Source organism: Rhinatrema bivittatum, chromosome 4, assembly GCF_901001135.1.
Source record: "Rhinatrema bivittatum chromosome 4, aRhiBiv1.1, whole genome shotgun sequence".
Taxonomy (NCBI): Eukaryota; Metazoa; Chordata; class Amphibia; order Gymnophiona; family Rhinatrematidae; genus Rhinatrema; species Rhinatrema bivittatum.
Window position 1 is genome coordinate 189,914,090 of NC_042618.1, and position 20,970 is coordinate 189,935,059.

Consider the following 20,970-nt stretch of genomic DNA (forward strand, 5'->3'; position numbering starts at 1 on the left):
GGACCCCCCCCAGCCAGTCGGGTTTTCAGGATATCCACAATGAATATGCATGAGAGAAAATTTGCATACACTAGTATGCAAATTTGCATGCACTCATATGCAAATTTGCATGCACTAGTATGCAAATTTGCATGCACTAGTATGCAAATTTTCTCTCATGCATATTCATTGTGGATATCCTGAAAACCCGACTGGCTGGGGGGGGTCCCCAGGACAGGGTTGAGAACCACTGCTATAGAGTTAGAGTACCATTCAGCAACACTTTGCGTTTGTTTAAAAGAATTATACACCAGAAATCATACACAAATTGGACGGTTTCCTTATGAAGAAAGACTAAATAGCTTGGAGAAGAGATGACTGAGTGAGGATATGATAAAGATTTATAAAAGCTCGAGTGGTGTGGTGGAACAGTGAGTTACCCTTTCATAAAGTACTAGGTCTAGGGGCACATTCCTTAAAACTAATTGGTTACAGATATAAAATGTATTTAAGAAAATATTTTTTCTCTCGGTGCGCAGTTAAAATGTGGAATTTGCTGCCAGTGAATATGGGCAAGACTAGTACTAGAGCTGGGTTGGAAAAAGGTTTGGACAAATTGCTGGAGGATAGGCCAGGCAGTTGTGGGGATTGTCCCCTCTTGCTTCTGGGTAGTGAGGAAAAGGGATTGGATTCCCGATTAGGAGACCTGGATTAGCTACGGTCCGAGACAGGATGCTGGGCTCAATGGACCGTTGCTCTGATCCAGCACGGCACTGCTTCTTAAGCAACAGGATTCTGTTGACACAGTTCTGTTTGAGCTGCTGCTGAGTTTCTGCTTCACTTTGCATCTCTGTTGCTATAACCCAGATGTAAACAAGCACCATCTATTGACATTAATATTTTGCCAACCACAATGATTGTTCTTTTTTTTTTGGCTTGGCAGCTTCCTTCTGTTCCTTAGAGATTCCAGTTCAGTCTAAACCAGGGCTGGGATTTGGCTGTATGAGCTTTCTTCATTTAAGTATCTGGGGATTTAGTCTTCTATTTATATCCCTTCCCAACTCGCTTAGCCACGCACAGGGCTCCCTCAGGAGCCCTACATCCATGCTGCCACCAAATAGCATCATCACATGGTGACTGGAACGCTCTTCTTTTTCTCCCCACCGTGAACTTTAAAAGCTGCCTCTGTAGCATTCCCAGCCCCAACCAGCCTGGGAAACTGAAGACCTGTTTGGGGAATGGAACTTATGTTTTCTGCATGGCAGCACGTAACACTGCTACTGGACCACTGAGCTAGCCTTCAGCAGTGTCGGAGTATAATGACATGACTGGGATTGTAAGTAATATGAGTTTAGCTCTGTACTTTGGTCCAGATATTAAGCTGCAGTTAAAGTATGTTTCTCAAGGGGGAGTGTAAATAGTAAAGTCCCTTGTATCCGTTGGTGTACCATAATGGTAATATGATGTGGCCCAAAGAGCGTATACAGTTTTTCGGAGACAGAATTTTGGATAGTGGAGCAGGGGAGAATGGAAGGCAGTGGAAGATCTTTGGCAGATAAGGTATGCTACAGCTGAGTAGAAGTTTAGCTAAATTTTTTTTTTTTTTTACTGTATATGTGTGTGTGTGTGTGTATGTATATATATATATATATATATATATATATATATATATATATATATATATATATATATATATACTAGCCGTTAAGCCCGTAACAACGGGCTACATTAAAAAATTTTTTTTGGTCCATTTCCTTTCCACTCCCTCCCCCTCATCTCCCCCCTCTAGTCTCCCTCCCCCTCCCCTCCCTTCACTCTCTCCTCCCTCCCTCCCTCTCACCTCCCTCTACCTCCTCTCTCTATCCTCCCTCCTCTCCTCTCCTCATCACCTCCCGCTCACCTTCCCCCACCTCCCTCTCTCTCTCCTCCTCTCACGCATCCTCCACCTCTCTCTCATGAAGATGCTCTTTCCTTCCTCCCCCCCCCCTCTCTCTCTTTCCTCCCTCCCCCCACCTCTCTCTCTCTCTTTCCTCCCTCCCTCCCCACCTCTCTCGCTCTCCTCCCCCCCACTTCTCTCTCTTTCCTCTCCCTCCTCCCTCCTCCCCACCTCTCTCTCCTCCTCCCCCACCTCCCTCTCTCCTCCTCTCCCTCCCTCTCTCTTCTCCCTCCACCTCCCTCTCTCTCCTCCCTCCACTCCCCCCACCTCACTCTCACCTCCCCCCACCTCACTCTCTCCTCCCTCTACCCTCCCCCCACCTCACTCTCACCTCCCCCCACCTCACTCTCACCTCCCTCCACCCTCTCACCTCCCCCCACTTCACTCTCTCCTCCCCCCCTCCACCTCTCTCCTCCCCCTCCCTCTCTCCTCCCTCTCTCCCCCCTCCCCTCTCACCTCCCCCCACCTCACTCTCTCCCCCACCTCACTCCCACCTCCCTCACTCTCTCCTCCCTCCCCTCACAGCTCATCCACAACCGGCAGACAGGGGCGTGTCACTCCCTCGCGCGCGTCGCCGGAGCTACTGCTCCTCCCGCTCCTGCTTGTCGTTGCCGCTACTGCTCCTCCCGGTCCTGCTCGTTGCCGCCGCTCCTAAGGAGCCAGCGCCATTTTTTTTTTTTCGGGCACGCTGCGCTCTGGCCGACGTGCGCGCATGCGAGGTAGAGTTGCTCTCTACTGCGCATTTGCGGCACGTCTGTCCGGGCTCCCTTATGTAGTAGATATACACACTGATAATAGAAACCACCACCTACTTTGAGAAATTTGACCTTCCTACCATGATACATTCATTGATCATCATTCGCAAAGACTATTGAAATCTCCTGTTTACTGGTAACTTTCAATATAACTTCAAACATCTCCAACTTCTATAGATTATGGCAGTTAGACTTCTGGTAGTGGCTAAGGTCACTGATCACATAAAATTAGTCTTGAGCCAATTACATTGGCTCCTTGTCAAAAATAGGACAAAATTTAAAACGCTGTCAGGCCGATGCAATACGAAGCCCAAAGAAACGTGTCCAAACTGAGTGCACATCTTTTCAACACGTGCACATCCCCCTTTCCTGGTCACCCGATGCAGTAGGCAAATGAGCTGCTGGGCTAAAAAGGATGCGCATGGGATAAATTGTGCGTCCCTAGCGCAGCCATGGCTTTGAGCACCCAGGAGATGTGGCTGTGGGCCAGTTAGAAAAACAGATGCTCAGTTAACGAGCATCCGTTTTCCTAATCCACAGATCGCCATGGGTTAGGAAAAAGGACACTCGTAAATTCAACCTGACTGCCATCAAGATAATTTTTTTTTTTTTATATTACTTCCTGTGGTTCCTCCTAGATTCTACTTAGTATCCAGGCGATACTAAGCAGGAGAAACAACAGAAAAGCAGTATTTTTGGCTCTTTTATGGCGGCTTTGAGCGCACGAAAACAGGAGCTCCGGGTTGGCATTAAGTTTTCTATGATAAAACATGTGCGTCGGGCATCAGTGATTTGTCCATTGGGGTAATAGCTAATGGCCTCATCTACATGGCATTTACATGTGATGCGCACTATTAGCTGCATTCGTTTTAGACGCACTAATCCCATTATTTCATGGGGGGTTACTGTAGTGCGTCCAACCCTGTGGCAAGTTGTGCGCTAGTCTGACGCACTGTATTGCCGCAGCCTGTGTCTGAAAGTGCATGAATTAACTGGTCCTTGACTATCTCTCCCGATTGCTTTTTTTTTTTCTACATTTCCACAAGGGAGGTTTGATCCTCACAGCAGGCCCTTCTTTCTTCCCCTTTGCTGACTTCTGCAAGATTAAGATGCATGAATATTCAAGTGTAAACACCCTCGGGCAGCAGACTATCCTAGGCACTGTCAAGTGTGTAGCCAGATGGGGGTAAGGCTATTGGGGTTTCCACTTTTAAAAATGGTATAGAGAGAGTCTGCACACTCAGTGTCTTCACCAGAAAATAAATCAAAATAGAAAAATGATTTCAAAGGCACTTTTATAATTAAATTAAAGGATTTTATTTTGCTGGCAAATGAATAATTTTCTCGGTTCTTCACCTCTAGAAGCAAGTGTAATTATTGAATAAACCTTTCAATAATTTCAATGAGAAATAATTTACTTCTGGTGCGAAAAAACAAAACAATTTTTCATATTCTTAACACAGTTTGAAATAGAAACCGGTTCCTGTACAAAGATTACTTCTTAATGAGAACAGATATTGAATTTCAACTTTAATTCAGGTGTGATTCTTTGTGTTAACAACTTTCATCTTTAACCTGTTTTAACTCAATGACTTTGACCTCTTGTATATCCATGTGTGTTGCACTAGTGCAATTTACCAAAATTGTGTCACAGTTCGTGGTGTGCACTAATCTTTGATTGCTAGGTAATAATTTTTGAGAGTGCTGCTTGTGAACGCTGGGCAGAGCATGCTGACCCAGGAATGATGTGAAACATTGGAAGCTTATGATCGAGGAATAGCTTATGTTACTTGATGGTACAGACTGGACCTGATCTACGACTTTTGACCACGAAATCTCAGGATACAGTGATTCACCTACTACGCTATCTCAAACCAAATCAATAATAAAGACTGACTGCCTCGCACCGCCAATCTTCCGCAATCTATAATGTTACTAGCTTGTGTGTGTATAAGTGACACTGGAGTTCTTGCTAATAGAAATAAAAAAAATAATTATTTCAACTGTCTAAGGATGCTTGCTTTGAGAGAACTCACAAAGTAAAGAAAATATTTAATCACACTCTCTCACATTCCACACTTATTTGCCAATAAAGACAGGAACAAGTTGTAGGAATTCTATATTCCAAGTTATTTCAAAGATGTCTTTTTAAGGAAATCACAGAGATACCTTTTGTTTACATGTCCTATGATTAAATACTGTAGCACCTTTTTCTACAGGTGGAGTGTACACAATCTGAAGTCTGTAGGACTTAATGAAAATTTTTCTTTCTGAGGCAGTATGTAATTCAGTTAAATCGTCTCAGAATCAGACCATCAATCATCCACTTTTCTCACATCCACTTATCTATCAAAGCTGGCAAAAATACTGCAGACCAAGTATAGGAAGTTATCTTCAATTTTAACTAATTTCTCACCTCAGGATTAGAATTGCAATGAGCATACTTTCACACACTGTCACAAACAGCTCTGCTTACCTGCAGCTTCTAGCACACAGCTTTCTCTGCCTCAGGTTCCATGTGCTTTCTCTGCAATTTCTAACACAACCCTGCTTCAGATTTCCAGCACAGCAGCTCTCCCTGCAGCCTCCAGACACACAGCCCTTCCACGTGCTTTCTCTGCCTTAGACTGCACGTGTATTCTGAAAAAATCCTCAGAAGAGATCCTTACTCTTCTGAAGTCTCCTCAAGAAATATTTCTCATCTACTTTTAAAAAAACCTTCTTCTCCAGCAAGAAACCTTTTAAAAACACCTTGACCAAGGAACACAGCTTTCAAAAGAATTTTTAGTATGTTCAAAACATTATTTTAAGGCAAATTACTTCTCAAATCTTTTTGTGTTTTGCCTCAACTTGGTGTTATTACGCAGACCTGATCACCTAGCTGTCTTGCATAGACCCTGGGATGGGCTACCATTACTATGGCGTTACCATGGCATTGTCTGTGGGATGGCAAAGAGTTTTCTTTTTTTTTCCTCTGACTCTGAAAAATGAAACCAATAAGAAAACTCCACTTGCACAGTTCAGAATCACACCAAACTTTCAGGTTAGCTTCTAAATAAATGTAACAGTAGCCCTGTGTCTTTTCATGACCATATTAGCTATTTTAACATTTTTACAGCTAATTATATTTTTAACTTACATAATAAACATTTTTTCCCCAGACCAAGGGCTAAATCCGTATTTATATGATCTCACCTGGTGACCACTACAAAAAAAAAAAAACCAGTTACTGACAGGTTTTAATCACATTTTAAACTTTAATTTTCCTATAGGCACTATGTAGCCAGACTTTCGCTGACAACACTGCCCCAAGTCTGGGAAGACCCCCTTGGCCTGTACTGTAATCATGCTGGGGTTTAGATTTCAGCCCTGATACTATCTGCTGGCTTAAGCTGGCAGCGACAGCATTCTCAGTACTGCTGCTGCAGTGTGGCACCAGCCGCACTGAGTAGCATTTATCTATTTAAAAAAACTCATCACAGCACTTCTGGGCTCTCTCTGGCTGCCGGGAGGTCCCCAGGCTCCCATAGCTCCAGCAGCAATTGAGCATGTATTTATTTTAATTTTATTTACTCCATTTACACAGGCATTTATCCATTTTGCCGCAAAACTATGAAACATATCAGTTGTCCTCTGCCTGAAACTTGTTTCCTCACCTTCTGGAAAAAAAAAAGTCCAAACTTGGCTCTTTAGCCAGGCCTTCCCTTAGATTCTACAGTCAAGACTCTGTTCTCTACTACCTCACCTCTGAAACTTTCTTAATTGATAGCCAAAGTTCTGGAAGTCAGGTAATAGAGAGCAGAGTTTTTGTTGTAGAATCTAGGGGAAGGCCTGGCTGGATTCCCACAGTTCGAGACCTTCCTCTAGATTCTACAACAGAGACTCCACCTTACTTCGTGAACTCTTTCTTAATTGAGCCGACATCGTCTACCTGTGGGCCAACCTACTCTACTCATCTAAGTATGCACCAGGTGGAGATGCTCCAAAGAAGGGTAGCCAAAATGGTGCAGGGTTTGCACAGGAAGCCCTATGGTAGATGAGACTGAAGGAACATAATATGTATACCCTAAAAGAAAGGCAATATAAGGAAGATGATAGACATTTAAATACATGAAAGGTATTAATGCACAGGAGGCCAAGCTTTTTCAGTGGAAAGGAAGCCGTAGAACTAGGACTCTCTATAAGAAATCAAATGGGGTGGATTCAGAAACAGTATCAGGAGTTATTTTTTTCGCGGCGAGGATGGTGGATGCCTGGAATACCCTGGTACTGATCAGGGCAATGGCAGATTTCAAGAAAGCATGGGATAAACACAGCGGATTCCCAGTGGCAAGAGAATGGTAGTGAGGGAACTGCACAGCTTTCACCGATTGCTCAGCTGCAGCACAGGAAGGGAAGCAATGTTTTTGGCTGCATTGTGCGTACTGGGTGGCATTTAGAAACCTGAAAGGGGGGTGTAATTGCAACTCTAAAGGGAACACAATGGGATTGGGGGGTTGGGGTCCATGTGGGAATTTGATCTACTTTGGGTACAGGCACATAACATCTCTCCTGGGCAGACTGGATGGATCATTTGGTCTTTATCTGCTGTCGTTTACAAATGTACTATATCTATTCACTGTATTCTTTATGCCTACTATTTCTCTTATGTTTTTAAATTATTTTATTGCTACCAATATACTAAATGTACCCTTGTCTTATCTACATATATGTATTTATACCCAAGATACCTACTCAAAATGTGCTTCATGTCTTTAGGTCATGCCTGCATTAATGCGTTACTATATGCTGATTGTTATTTACCTTTAATGTAATCCACCTTGTGACTAACTTGGGAAAGGTAGAATATCAAATATTCATACATTAATACAATAAATTTGTTCTACAGTATCATTGACCAACAAGGGGGACCTGAAATCTGTACCATGTTATAATAATCATCACAATACACTATTTATTCTGTGTTTGTTGTCCTCTGTTATTTCTTTTTTTTTTTTTTTTTAAGTGGTGTTGGGGTGAAATAAGTTAGTAAAATATTTCTGGCTTCCACAGGTGAGGTACCTGCTTCTAACCTGTAGAAATCATTTGTTCTGTTGTATTAAAACTTCAGGGTGATGAGCACTATTTCGGTGATTTCACAGTGCCTACTAACATGTTTTCTAAATGCAGATGAAAGTAAAAATAAAATCATGGTTAAATAATACTAGCAGCTTTTCTTTTCTAATAGCAAATGCTTTCCCTTTTCTCTTTTTCCAGCTATCTTATAAATTTCTTGCTGGATGCCACCTTGGGGATGCTCCTTATTTATATGGGTGTGCGTGCAGTCAGCAGACTGGTAGAGTGGCAGCAGTGGGAGTCTCTGCGCTTTGGAGAATACGGTACCCATTTTCAGTACATTCTTTTGGTGGGAATGAGCTGATGGTGAAATACTAAGTTAAGGTTAACAGTTAGACTTGATGATGCACAATGTCAACAGTCATTGTATGTAGTCTCCGCTTGCACCAAGCACTATGTCCTGCCCTAGCTCAGTGGTTCTCGGCCCATCCTTAGCATCACAGTGCCAGTCTGTTTTTTATGATATCTACAATGAATACTCCTGAGATAGATTTGCATACAGTCTCATACACATTCATTGTAGATATCCTGAAAACCAGACTGGATCTGGGGTGTGTGAAGTCTGAGAAGAGGACTACTGCCTTAGGTGACCAAGGTTTTTCTGAGTGGCACCAATGAAGACCCACAGACTTTGTTTTTTGGAAACTAGCTTTTCTGTGCTGGACACACCATTGTGATTGTAGGGTTCTTGTTAAACATTTTTGAGGCCAAAAAAAATTCCATGCATTCTATCAACTTAGAAGTGTTATGCTTTATTTAGTCAAACTTGACTAGCCCTGATTTTTAATGCAAAAGGAAAACAATTTTGAGCCAATTATTTCCATCCCCTCTTAGGTTTGGAGATTCTAGGAAATTGAAAAAACCTAGAAACTTTGTGTGACTTATGTCAGCTAAAAACTTGGTTACTGGGTAATGTTTTTATCATTTATATTGAGGTGGTTGTTTTATCATTCTTATTTGAGAATGGAAGTGATTCTGATAATTTATGTAATTGAATTATGGATTTTTAAAATGTTATGAATATGTTGTACATCGCTTAGAGAGATTTATTAGTTATGTGATTAGTAAATGATTTATAAATAAATAAAATGTGAAGGTATGTCATGCTTTCTAACAAGTATCAGCTATAACCCATCCTCAGCAGTATCAGCTGCTGAAGATGGGTTATAGCTTGCTGATATTTCCACAACTGATAAGAGATTGGTGTACAGCAAAATCCCTTTTTTAAGCATGTCAAAGATGAAGGTAATTTATGTGTGTTTGGTGACGTATTACCTGTTTAAAATGTATTTGGCACAGAGTAAATAAATACATAATTCTGCAATGAGTGAATCTTCCATAAGCATGAAAGTAAAATAAATAAATAAATAAATTTAATTAATTTTAACTGTCATGACCACTATGCAGTACCAGGTGACCATAGTGGACATGACAGTTAAAATTAATTAAAATAGACATCTAGATTAATGGCATAAAATTATCCAATGAACCACATCTAGTTTGTCATGTGACCTTTTCGCTTTCATAGTCAGAAGGAACCTCTTCCGGTAATGTTCTGCTGGAGAGTGGGGGGTGGGGGGAAAAGGGGCCCAGAGTCCCATGGCTTTAGAGCTCTTGGAATCAACTGTCATCATCTGCTTTCTGTCACTCGTCATTGCCTCATTAGACTTCTTACACTTCATAAAGGCCTTGTGCTGCTTTCTTGTTTTTCTAGGTTTTATTTTGCTTACTTAGGGCTTTTTTTTTTTTTTGGCTCATTAGATTGCTCCTGTTCCTTTGGGCTTCCAGCTCAATTGGAATCGGCCACTAATATACTATAGCACCATGAATCTTCATCCACATGAGGCTTTTCCTGTATTTCCTCTCTCCTTCCCAAATTGGCCCAGTCATCACAGTGATAGCCCTTGGCCAGGGGCCACAAACTGGGGCTTCCCTCCAGAATCTAAGCCCAGATTTAGGCCCAGTCAAAGTAAGCAATTGCCTAGGGCACTTGATTTTGAAGCCATTAAATACCTGGGTCGAAGAAGAACATGCTTGCCTTAGGGCCACGCACCATGGTACTCTGGACAAAAGACCTTTGAGCCCATGTATCCAGTAATAGTCAGATCCTATCCTTGGCAGCTTTCAGTGCAAAGGTTGAGATATGAGACCCTTGAAGCACTGGCCAGGACCTCCATGCTGTGTGTACACTGTTTGAAGGACTTGGACAAGGGAGATGTGTCCTGTGCTCTGAAGCAGCCATACCAGGAAGATCTGCCTTCCTTTCTCAGTTGGGCGTCAGCTACCTTGGACCACTGATGTTAATGAGAGAGAGTCACTTGTCCCAAGGGCAACTTAATGTTGATTGAGCTGACTCTGAAACAGCTCCACAGGTTAGGGACAGTAAGGAGCGCTGTAAACGTACCAGGTCATTTCTGTACATCTTGCAACATTAGGGTTGCATATGCTTCATATATCGACCCCCAAGTGTTTGTGTCCGTACCCATTCCACTGGTGTCAATGTAGTAGAACCCTTCTTTGCAGGGAACTTGGCTGAAGGATTCCACCTAAGTTGACCTTGTGCCTGCTTCAGAACTGATTTATTCCTAGCTGCCTTTGTATTTCAGTTGTCACCTTCAGGTGACCATATACCTTGATGTGTACAAGGCAAGTGCCTTGAGGTGAGTACATAGTTTCTTGAGTTCAGGTCAAACAGTTCCAACAGAAAACCTAAGATTAGACACAGTCTATAGTTTTCAGATCCTCCTCCTGATTACAATGGTTAATAGGCTTCCATCTGAGGGAGACATCTTATTCCCTTATTTTATTTCACTTTGGAATACTTCATTGCCTGAGATTAGAGAGGAAAAAGATATAGCAAAGTTCAGAAAAGGTGTAAAGGCAGCATTATTTAGTGAGGCTTTTAAATAATCATGTTTTTATTATGCTTTCATATATTGTTTTGTGTTTTAGTATTGATTATCTGCTTTTTATCTTGTAATCCACACTGGATAATTTTATTGGAAGAGGGTGAATATAAGCTTTTTAAAATAAAATAAATAACTAAAGCTGTCCCATTTAGAATAGAAAACAGCAAGGACTCCAGGGCAGATATTGAATTTTTGCATCTAAAAGCATAATTATCAACACTGTACACTCTCTTAGCCAGGACAATGAAACAGGTTTGGAAGCATAATCGCTGTAGACATTACGGACAGAAAGGTGGACACTGAGCATCATGTCCCATGAACTTCTTGAATTTGAGCTCATGCCGCTCGTTCACAAGTCTGGTGACTGTTGTGCAGAGGTGATTGAAGGCCTAGTCCAAGTCTCAAGCATCAGTTATGTCTTGTGTTGGAAAACAACTGGGGAGCAGAATTTGCCAATCTAGTACGCTGCCTGCCCACATAGCAGGTTGTCAGTCCTGCTTTGTGAAACACCAGTATGCAAGAATTTGTGGAGTTTATTTTGCAAGTTAAATGCTAGCCATTCTCCTCCTAAAATCTCTGATGGAATGTTGTGTAAGCAGGGTTGGCCTCAGGTAGCCTCTGGTGCTTATCACTTATCCGCTAAAGATATAAGGCCGAATTTTAAAACATCCACGAGCGCAAATATTGGCACTTGCGCGCATGGCCGGACCCTGCGCACACCGCACGCATTTTCAAAAGGGCCCGGCCATGCGCGAAACTGCCAATATGCGCACAAGTGCCGGGCCCTGAAAAAGGGGGTGGGACAGCGGCCGTTAGGGGGTAGGGGTCTGGGTCGGAGAGGGGAAAAGGAAGGAAGGTTAGACGGGAGGGAGGGAAATTCCCTCCCAGTCCGCTCCTTAATTGGAGACCCCATTGCGTCACCGTGCATAATTTGCTAAAATTCACCCCGCATGTGTGTGCGGCTAATGGATTTTATAAATGCGTGTGCATGTTATAAAATCAGCACGTCCATGTTTGTGCGCCGGGAACCGCGCGCACATCCACGTGCGCGTGCTTCTTTTAAAATCTACCCCATAGTGTTTAGACTTGTTGCTCACAGACACACATGATTGTATAGTGCAGAAAGAGATGTGATGCAAACAAAGGAAACCTAGGCATAGGCTTGGATGGCCCCTTATAGTTAAGGAGTGAGCAGATCAGAATTATGAGAAATCTGACAGTTTAAATAATAGACCACTAAATTTATGGGTTTTCTTCACAAGTTGAGGAGTACCTACGTCTTTTTTGCACAACATTCGAATAGAAGAAAACGTTTTTCTTTTGCGGTCACTTTTAGTTCTGTTGCATGTTTGGATCGCTTACCTGTTTCTGCCTAATTAACGTGTCATTGTGTATTAGGGCAGCATCTCGATGTAGCAGATTGTCTGTCTACTCGATTGTTGACATTCTGCTTTAATAGAGGCATGGGCGCTCTCTAGTACTGTCCAAAATAAATGTTGCTTCTTTCCAGCTGATGGAAAATATCTTATGTGTATGGAAATAAACTTTTTAAAATAGCTGTTTGAGTGAAACCAGATCCCTCTACTGTTTACTTCCTTCTGACAAGGGGTATGGATCAAACTACATTAACTGGGAGCTGTCAGGCTGGGTGTGATATTTGCATACAAATGCATTGAGCTCCAAACGTTCCTCCGTTTGCATGGGAAGTAAAATCTGTAAATCTTTTAAGCATCAGATAAAACCCTGCTGTAGTTAATCCATGCAGAAACCCAAAAATACAAGGTAGGAAGTTTTGTTTATTTTAGTATAAACATATTTCCTGTATGCAAGTTTAAAAGTAGCTTGCTTGATTTGGAAGTTCTGCCTTTTTAAGTGTGTCCCATGATTTTGTTCCGGATTTAAGAGGTTTTCATGAGTGAAAAAAATTTGAGACCCGCCGTGCTTATAGATGAAAATAAATGAAAACAAATAACTAAATATTTAAGGCTGTGGCCAAGGTAATTATGCTACGTTATCAAATATACCTTTGTCAGGATTGAATAGATAGGGTTGTGCAATCATTTAAAATGATGAGGAAAACATGAACACCATTCGTTGTATCCTGTCGTTTCTAATCTGAAACAGAAAAAAAACATTTTCATTTGTTTGTTTTAGCATATGCGAAAATGTAGAAATGAAACAAAATAAATGAGAATGAAATGAAATGAAAAACAAAACTTTTTCCTTTGCACACTTCCTTGAATAAATGTCAGAATATACTATGAATGCATAGTATTAACAAGTCATAGGATTTCTATAGGAAATTCTAACATTACAAACATTACTTCACTGAGCTTCTTTCTTTATTACTGGCCTGTATTTCCATGAATTTTGGTCAGATGGGCAGTAAACAGTCTGTCCTTTTATATAGTTTGAGTTTTTAAATGTTGCACTCTGCTTAGATAATACATACAGGGCCGGATTTTCAAAGGCCTACGTGCACCGGGCCTATTTTATAAAGGCTCGATGATGAGCGTAAAGTCCCGGGGCTTTACTAAAGGGACGGGGGCGGGGCCAGAGGCCTCCGGCACAGCGGCCATTTTGTTTGGAAGGGGGGGGTTAGGGGGCGGAAAGGCTAGGAGAAGGGATGGGAAGGTCAAGCTAGGGGGGAGGGAACGGGAGAAGCCTGTGGGCGTCGGCGCGCGCATGTTATAAAATCGGGTGTACATGTTCGTGCGCCGGGTAGCGGGTGCACATGAACACCCGCGTGTACTTTTGAAAATCTACCCAACAATATGTAAAGCTAGAATAAGACATTTTTGACTCAGTGTATATGTGATATGTACACTACCCAAAAATAGTTGAAATACAGTCCCTCTCTGACTTGCTACCGAGTTTTAATCTGTAGCTAATAAAAGACTGAGGAGAGAAAGGAAGTAAATACATTTGGACTGTTCCCCCAAAACTCACACTAACTCCCCAGTTTGTTTTTTCAAATCAGAGCAGCAAAGTCAAAAACCTCAAATGAATGGATTTGTGATCTAGAGCAGAGGTTCCCAACCTTTTTCAGAGCATGGACCCCTTTTCAATCTCCAAAGTTTTTGCAGACCCCCCATATGCTTCTCTTTATTTTTACATTAATAACTTTTCTATATATAGCATATAATTGCACGTAAAAATTAAAGAATTCAAAATTTATTTATTTAAAATCTTTTCTATACCGGCGCTAAGTCATATACCATCGCAACGGTTTACATGTAGGCACATAAATTAATGTAGGTGAGGGCGTACAATAGTACATTCTAACAGGTGCCGCTAAAGGTTCGGTTACAATATATCATTAAAGACAATTGTTTAGTGGGGTAGGTCATGACCAATTGTACCAGTGAGGTACTTTTCATGTGTAAAATTCACTATTCAATCTGATACTAAGGAAATGTAACACTCTCACAGGCTCCCTCACACACACACGCTCTCAACCCCACAGGCTCCCTCTCACTCACACACACACATTCTCTCTCACACATAGACACACTCACACAAATACACAGGGTCAAACTGTGGGCCTCTCCTCTTCCTATTTCAATTATCAGAGGCCAAGTGCCACATTTTGCTGCTGCTTCAAAAGTCCCTACACCAGTTAATTAGCACATCCTGTACTGAATGTCAGGGCACAAGCAGCAGAAGGCCTGGTGATATTTATATCGAAACAGGGCCTGCGGTGCTTTTTCTAAGATTAATATGGTAATTGATTACAAGTGAGGGAAACTAGCAAAATCCAAAATGAGGAAACCCCAGTTTTCTTTAGTTACTAGGCGACAGTTTAAATTTGCGTGTCAGTTGTAAACCATACATAAAATGCCAGGCTTCCTGCTCTATAATTAGTATAACTGCTTAATGAAACACTATCATGGGTCATTTGCTTATTTGTAGAAAATGTAATCATTTGTGTGGTGTGGGAAGATGAGCTCATAGGAAGGATTTTCTTAGCCCTCTTACTTGATCGCCTAGTGATTCAGCAATTCATTACTTGAGATGTTATCAAACAGAAATAGCACTCCTACTGCTTCTTTTAGAAGAAGCCTTTCTTTATATGGAGGCTGCCGTTTTGTTCCCGAAGACAGTGCTATCAAGTGCCAATTATCCAAAAGTGGGCTGTTAGCTGAGATTAACTGCCTTTATGTGCACGGCTAGAAAGTGAGCCAAGCTATCAATAATAAATCATTGTGAGAAAAAGAAAAACGACGTGCTGGGTCTTTAGCACATGATTCCAGATGTATTCATGTTTACATTTTTTCCCCAAAACAGATTCAAGGCGGCATTTGTTTTCATGGAATATTACCAGAAAGACTCAACCATGGACCTAACCCTGGAGAAATCCACTTACAAGCACACATGAGCCCATAAAGCTGTTCAATTAGGATAAAGTAATAATGCTGAACAGTTCTTAGTATTTCCAGTTAGAGCAAATTAGTAGAAGCTTAGATTTATTTATTTATTTATTTATTTAACTTCTTTTACTAAACAGACACTCAAGACCAGGTCTTATCATACCGGTTTACATTAGAACATGGGGATACCAATTAACGTATAAGTACTGATTTGACATGATATAAGAGAGGCTTTCAGACACGGTTGAGCTTGGGTTTCCTTCTGGAGCCAGTGGGATTTGGACATGCAGTGCAGGCAGTGCTCTGGGGTTCTAGCAGAAGAATTGTGGACCACACCTAACATTGAAAGCATAGGAGGCTTCCTGTTTTCTTTCCAGTCACTGGACAGATAAGAATCCTAAATTTCCAAAACCAACCCTAGAGGAGATGTTGGGAAAGGAAGAGCCTAAGAAAAACATCAACAATAAGTAAGATCTAGGATCTGATGAAATATCCTTCAGTAATATCACAATCAAGAGGTTCAAAAATATTTTGAAAACTTGGACACTAGCCAAAATTTTTAGGAGCCATGGAAACGTTTTATTTTCCTTGTAGCTTTTTTAAATGATTTGTTTTTTTGTCTTTTTTTTTGTTTGTTTTGCTCTCCTCTTTCTCCCTTTAGCCACTCTCCCTCCCATCTCGTCCTCCCTCTCTCCTTCCCTCCCCTTTCTCCAGCCTTTTGCTCCTTCCAGCCTCTCTCCCCCTTCCTTCCAGTCTCTCTTCTTCTCATGTCATCCAACCTTTTTCTTTTCGGTCCAGTGGCAGAGGGCAGTCCCAGGCCTTGGGTCAGTTGTGGCAGCAGGAAAGAAATTGTAGGTGCTTATTTAGTAACATTGTAGATGATGGCAGAGAGAGACTAGTTGGTCCAACCACTCTGACAGTTATTTCTGTCCAACCTGCCAAGAATGGAAGTTTCATGACTTGTAGAATATTACTCCTTATTTAAGTTAGTTTGTTTTTCTTCCGTGTTGGTTTTCCATTCTGGTAACAAGTAACTGTGAAGGCAAAAAGATTCTGTTGGGCAGTCTATAGGATGAGAGAAAGGTACCCTACCTGCTGAGCCACTGGATGGCCCTTGTAAATCCAGATTATGAAAGGAAGAGACCTGGTATTAAGTTTAATGCAAGCACCATGAGCTTTGCCCCCGAGATCCCCTTTTCAGGCCTCTTAGAAATCGGATTGGATTTTGGAGTTTGAAAAGGGGATCTCTGGGAATAATATCTTGATTTCATCAGCTTGAGGGCTGATTAGCTGCTGTTTATGGAATCTAGATGGGGAGATCCATGACCCTAGAAGTAAGTTGCAGTGAGGTACTGTGTGGCCTGTTAAATTATGTGGACGTGAACCTGGATAACTGGACCTTAGAACTGGACTTGTTGGGAGTATCGTGAACTGATTCTGCCTTGTCATATGTGGTCTTGTTGCCAGTGACTGTTGGCTACCCCTGCTCCATCCCCTGGAGCATCTATTGTTTAAATCTTTGAAGGTGAAGATAATCTGCATATTGATTTCTCGTTTAACCCTGCTGTTTAAGAATAAATCCAGTATTGAACCCAATAACCGAAGTGTGGTTAGTAACTCAGGCTAGGAACCTGAAAGACTCCACAATTAATCCAGCACCCAGCCCTGTCTACCATGCATGTTTTACCACTAAGCTTTGCGATAATCTAAACAGCCAACAAAACTAGTGAAGCTATTTCCTGAACATCCAGTCTCCTCTGCCTCTTTGATTTTGCTGGACTTTATCCCGGCCACAGCTAACCTGCCAGCATCAGCCTGTTTGGTTTATGGGGAATTGTAGCCTGTTGGTTCCTTTGCAGCTACCCCATAGCCTATAGGGTTCTGGATTGTGCTTCCTTTATTTGACCTTACTTTTCTTCTTATCTCTCCCCTTGTCTCTTTTCTCCAGAGAATGAAGAATAAGTTTGCAATACTGCATTCCACCTCTTTCTACCACTATCTGGTATATCTGTCCCTATGCTGCTTGAATTCTGTCACAGTATTGATTTCCCTTACCTCTGCTAGTAGGTTGTTCCAGGCAACTTCCATCCTATTAATAAAGATGTAATTTCCAGTGTTTTTTCTATCTTCCTCTCTCCAGCATCATATCATGACCCATTGTCCTTGAAATTCCTTTTTTGTGGAAAATTTCATCTTCAATTTATTGAAGCCTTTTAATATTTGAATATTATAGCTTTTATTTTCTCTATCAACTACAATTTGAGGGGCCGATGCAATAAGCCACGCATAAAAATGTGTGTCCAAACAGGGTGCCCATTTTTTTTTTACCACGTGCATAGCCATGGACAGCAGATGCAGTATGGCAATGAGATGCCGTGCTAAAAAGGATGCGCAGTCAGATTCACCTATGATATTTTTAAAGTAATGGTTAAGCAGCATTTAGCAGTCAGAAACGCTTGTGATATTTTAATGCAGTGGTGTTAGCGGTAAATAATGGTCAGAAGTGTTACTTTTTGTCTTTTTATAACAAACATTTTTTAGATATTTTACTTTTATTTTTATTTCTATTTTATTTTAGATAACTTTTATTTTTCGTCTCATGTATTTTATTACTTTTATATGAATTTTACTTTATACTTGCTTTAATTTTATTTAATTTTATTTATTTATTTGTTTGTTTGTTTAGTGCTTTTATATACCGACATTCTTGATACGGATCAAATCAGATCGGTTTACATGGAACATAGGGAAGTAACATTAACATATCCAAGAATAAACGAAAGTTACAATAAAACAGGGGTACTCAGACTGGGAATAAGAGGAGCCAATGGCAGAAGAATTTGGAACTAAACCATATCAATACAACAATATTTACAAATGCGGTAAAGGGGATGCGATGACTAGAGGGCCTTGTAGTGAGTCAGTAGATGGGAGGTCCCAGATTAAGGGAAGGCTTGTTGGAATAGCCAAGTATTCACTTTTTTTCTGAAGGTCATTAGACAGGGTTCTAGTCTAAGGTCAGAGGGCATAGAATTCCAAATGTTCGGTGCCGCTGTTGAGAAGGCTCTCTCTTTGGTGGCTGAGTGGAGTGTCGATTTGGCTGGGGGGGGGGGGGGGTGAAGTGATCCCCTGTAGGCTTCTCTGATCGGTCTTGGGGACTTGTGTAGAGTGAGTGGGTATTGGATATCGATGGGGGTTTGATTGTAAACTGATTTGTGAATGATGGTGAGACATTTGTGTAAGATTCTGAAGCTTATAGGAAGCCAATGCAGATTTTTTAGGATAGGTGTGATGTGGTCTCTTCTGTTGGCGTTTGATAAGATTCTGGCGGCCGAGTTTTGCAGCATTTGCAGCGGTTTGGTGGAAGAGGCAGGAAGACCTAGTAGAATTGAATTGCAATAGTCTAATTTGGAAAAAATGATGGCTTGGAGTACTGATCTGAAGTCAGTAACATTTTTTATTGTATTTTTCTTTTACTAAGACTTTGTATTTCTTAATTGTACACCGTCTAATTGTTTACAGATTGACGGTATAATAAATAAATAAATAAATGCACCAGGGATCAATTGTGCATCCCTAGCGCGTCCTTGGCATCGGGTACCTAGGAAACGTGGCTATGTGCACAGCCACGGGTTAGGAAAACGGACACTGATAAATTGAGCGTCTGTTTTCCTAAGCTGGTTGTTGTAAAGACTTTTTTTTCATGTTGCTGCTTTCTTTGGTTCCTCCTATATAGTATTGCGACGATACTAAAAGTAGGAGGAACCACAGAAAGGATATTTTGTTTTACAGTGAGCCCTTGATGTGTGGCAACGCAGCGCCAGCTCCGGGGCTGATGTTAAATTTGTCTTGTTAAAAATTATGCGTCAGGCACATAGCAATTTTTTTCATTGGGATAATAGCTAATATCCTCATCTACATGGCATTTACATGTGTGAGCACTATTAGCTACGCATGAATTTGGACGCGCCAATCCCTTTTTTCATCCAGTGTTAGCCTAGCACAGTGGTTCTCAACCCTGTCCTGGGGACCCCCCCAGCCAGTCGGGTTTTCAGGATATCCACAATGAATATGCATGAGAGAAAATTTGCATACACTGTCTCCATAACATGCAAATTTTCTCTCATGCATATTCATTGTGGATATCCTAAAAACCCGACTGGCTGGGGGGGTCCCCAGGACAGGGTTGAGAACCACTGGCCTAGCATGTCCAAAACACGTGTCCAATCACTGGTTAAGCTGTGTGGTAGCCTGAACTCATGATATGGCATCGCCCCTGAGTGTCTTAAGTCTTTTTTTTTGTAACCAGGTTTGAGTTGTAGGCCCCGAGTACCTGGTGAGTGAGAGGATTGTAAGTTGCTTGCAGAGCTCACACTTGCACCTAGATAACATTTTAGAGACTGCTGGGAAGTAGCTTGCTGTCACTGTATATGTGGATGCCAATGACAGAGAGTAAGGTGCAAGCAGAAGGTTCTAGAGGATAATTTAGGCTTTTAAGGAGAAAATTGAAAAACAGAACCTCCAAGGTTTCATTCTGAGAAATGCTCCCTGCTCTGCACAGGATACCAGAGGCAGGCTGAGCTCCAGAGTCTCAATGCATAGATGAGATAATAGTGCAGGAAGAAAACTGTAGATTTTTTCAGAACTGGGAAACATTCTGGGGAAGGGTGAGCCTATTCCAACATGACGATCTCCACTTTAACCAGAGTGGACCCCGGCTGCTGGTGCTAACATTTAAAAAAAGATATAGAGCACCTTTTAAACTAGACTATGGGGGAAAGCTGATAGTCATTCAGAAGCACATGGATCAGAGGGAAGTATCTTCCAAGGATTCTTGCAAAACAGGGAAATTAGAACATCTCAAGAATTCTATTTCTGAAGTAGCCCAGATGGATTTAAAAATAGTGCATACAGATATGAATGACTCTAAATTGTCCTTGTCTTCTTCTAAAAGCAGGTTGTGAATCTAACAAAATTAGAAATACAATTTAAAAACATAGTTAATAAGCATATGCGAATGACAGAAGTCTGAAAAATAAGATTGTTGAATTAGAATGGCATAATATGAAGATATTGACATCTCAGGGATGGTGGTGGAAGGAGGATAACTTGTAGAACACTATGATGTCAAGGTATAGATTATATCGACACGATAGGACAGATCAGATTGTTAGGGGTGGCACTATATATGAAGGATTACTTTAAAGTTCTGCAAGAAACAAAATACACTGTGGAACCCTTATGGATAGAAATTACATGCTAGAGAGGTTAAGTTTTGAGATGCATAAATGACTGCTTCATGAAGCTGCTAGAACCAATGAAAGGGGGAGCTACTTTAAATCTAGTTCTCAGTGTAATGCAGGACCTAGTACAAGGGGTTATTGTGGTGGGGTTGCTTGGCAATAGTGATCATAATATAATCAAATTTAACATAGTCACTTGGAGGGAGGACATTAAATAAAACTACTGTAATAGCATATACGTTTAAAAAGTAAGACTATGATAGAATGAAGAAATTGTTAGAAAGAAAGTAAAAGAAGCAGTTGCCAAGGTTAAAAGTGTGGTATGGACATTGTTTAAAAATATCGTTATTGAAAGCCCAGGCAAAATGTATTTCATGCATTAAAAAGTTCTTAGGAAGATCAAACGACTGCCAGCATGGCTTAACAAAGAGGAAGTTCAAGCCAAAAGAGCATCTTTCTAAACACAAAAAGCACACCCTAATGAGAATAAGCAAGAGCATAAGTACTAGCAAGTTAGATATAAAACAGTAGTGAGACATAATTTGAGAAGAGGTTTGTCATAGAGGCAAACTCTAATGAGCATTTTCAAATACATTCAATGAAAAAGTCTTGTGAAGCAGTTCAGTTGGACTACTAGATAATTAGGGAAGACTAGCATATAAA

General features: G+C 41.2%; 1 protein-coding gene across 1 annotated transcript in view; it reads left to right on the top strand.

Moving 5' to 3' along the window:
* The window catches only part of LOC115090395 (store-operated calcium entry regulator STIMATE), a 158,475-nt gene that overhangs the window by 112,983 nt on the left and 24,522 nt on the right, over nucleotides 1-20,970 (top strand). Inside the window, exon 5 of the mRNA XM_029599425.1 lies at nucleotides 7,927-8,048. Coding sequence (XP_029455285.1) covers nucleotides 7,927-8,048 — 122 coding nt within the window. The remainder of the gene's footprint in view (nucleotides 1-7,926; nucleotides 8,049-20,970) is intronic.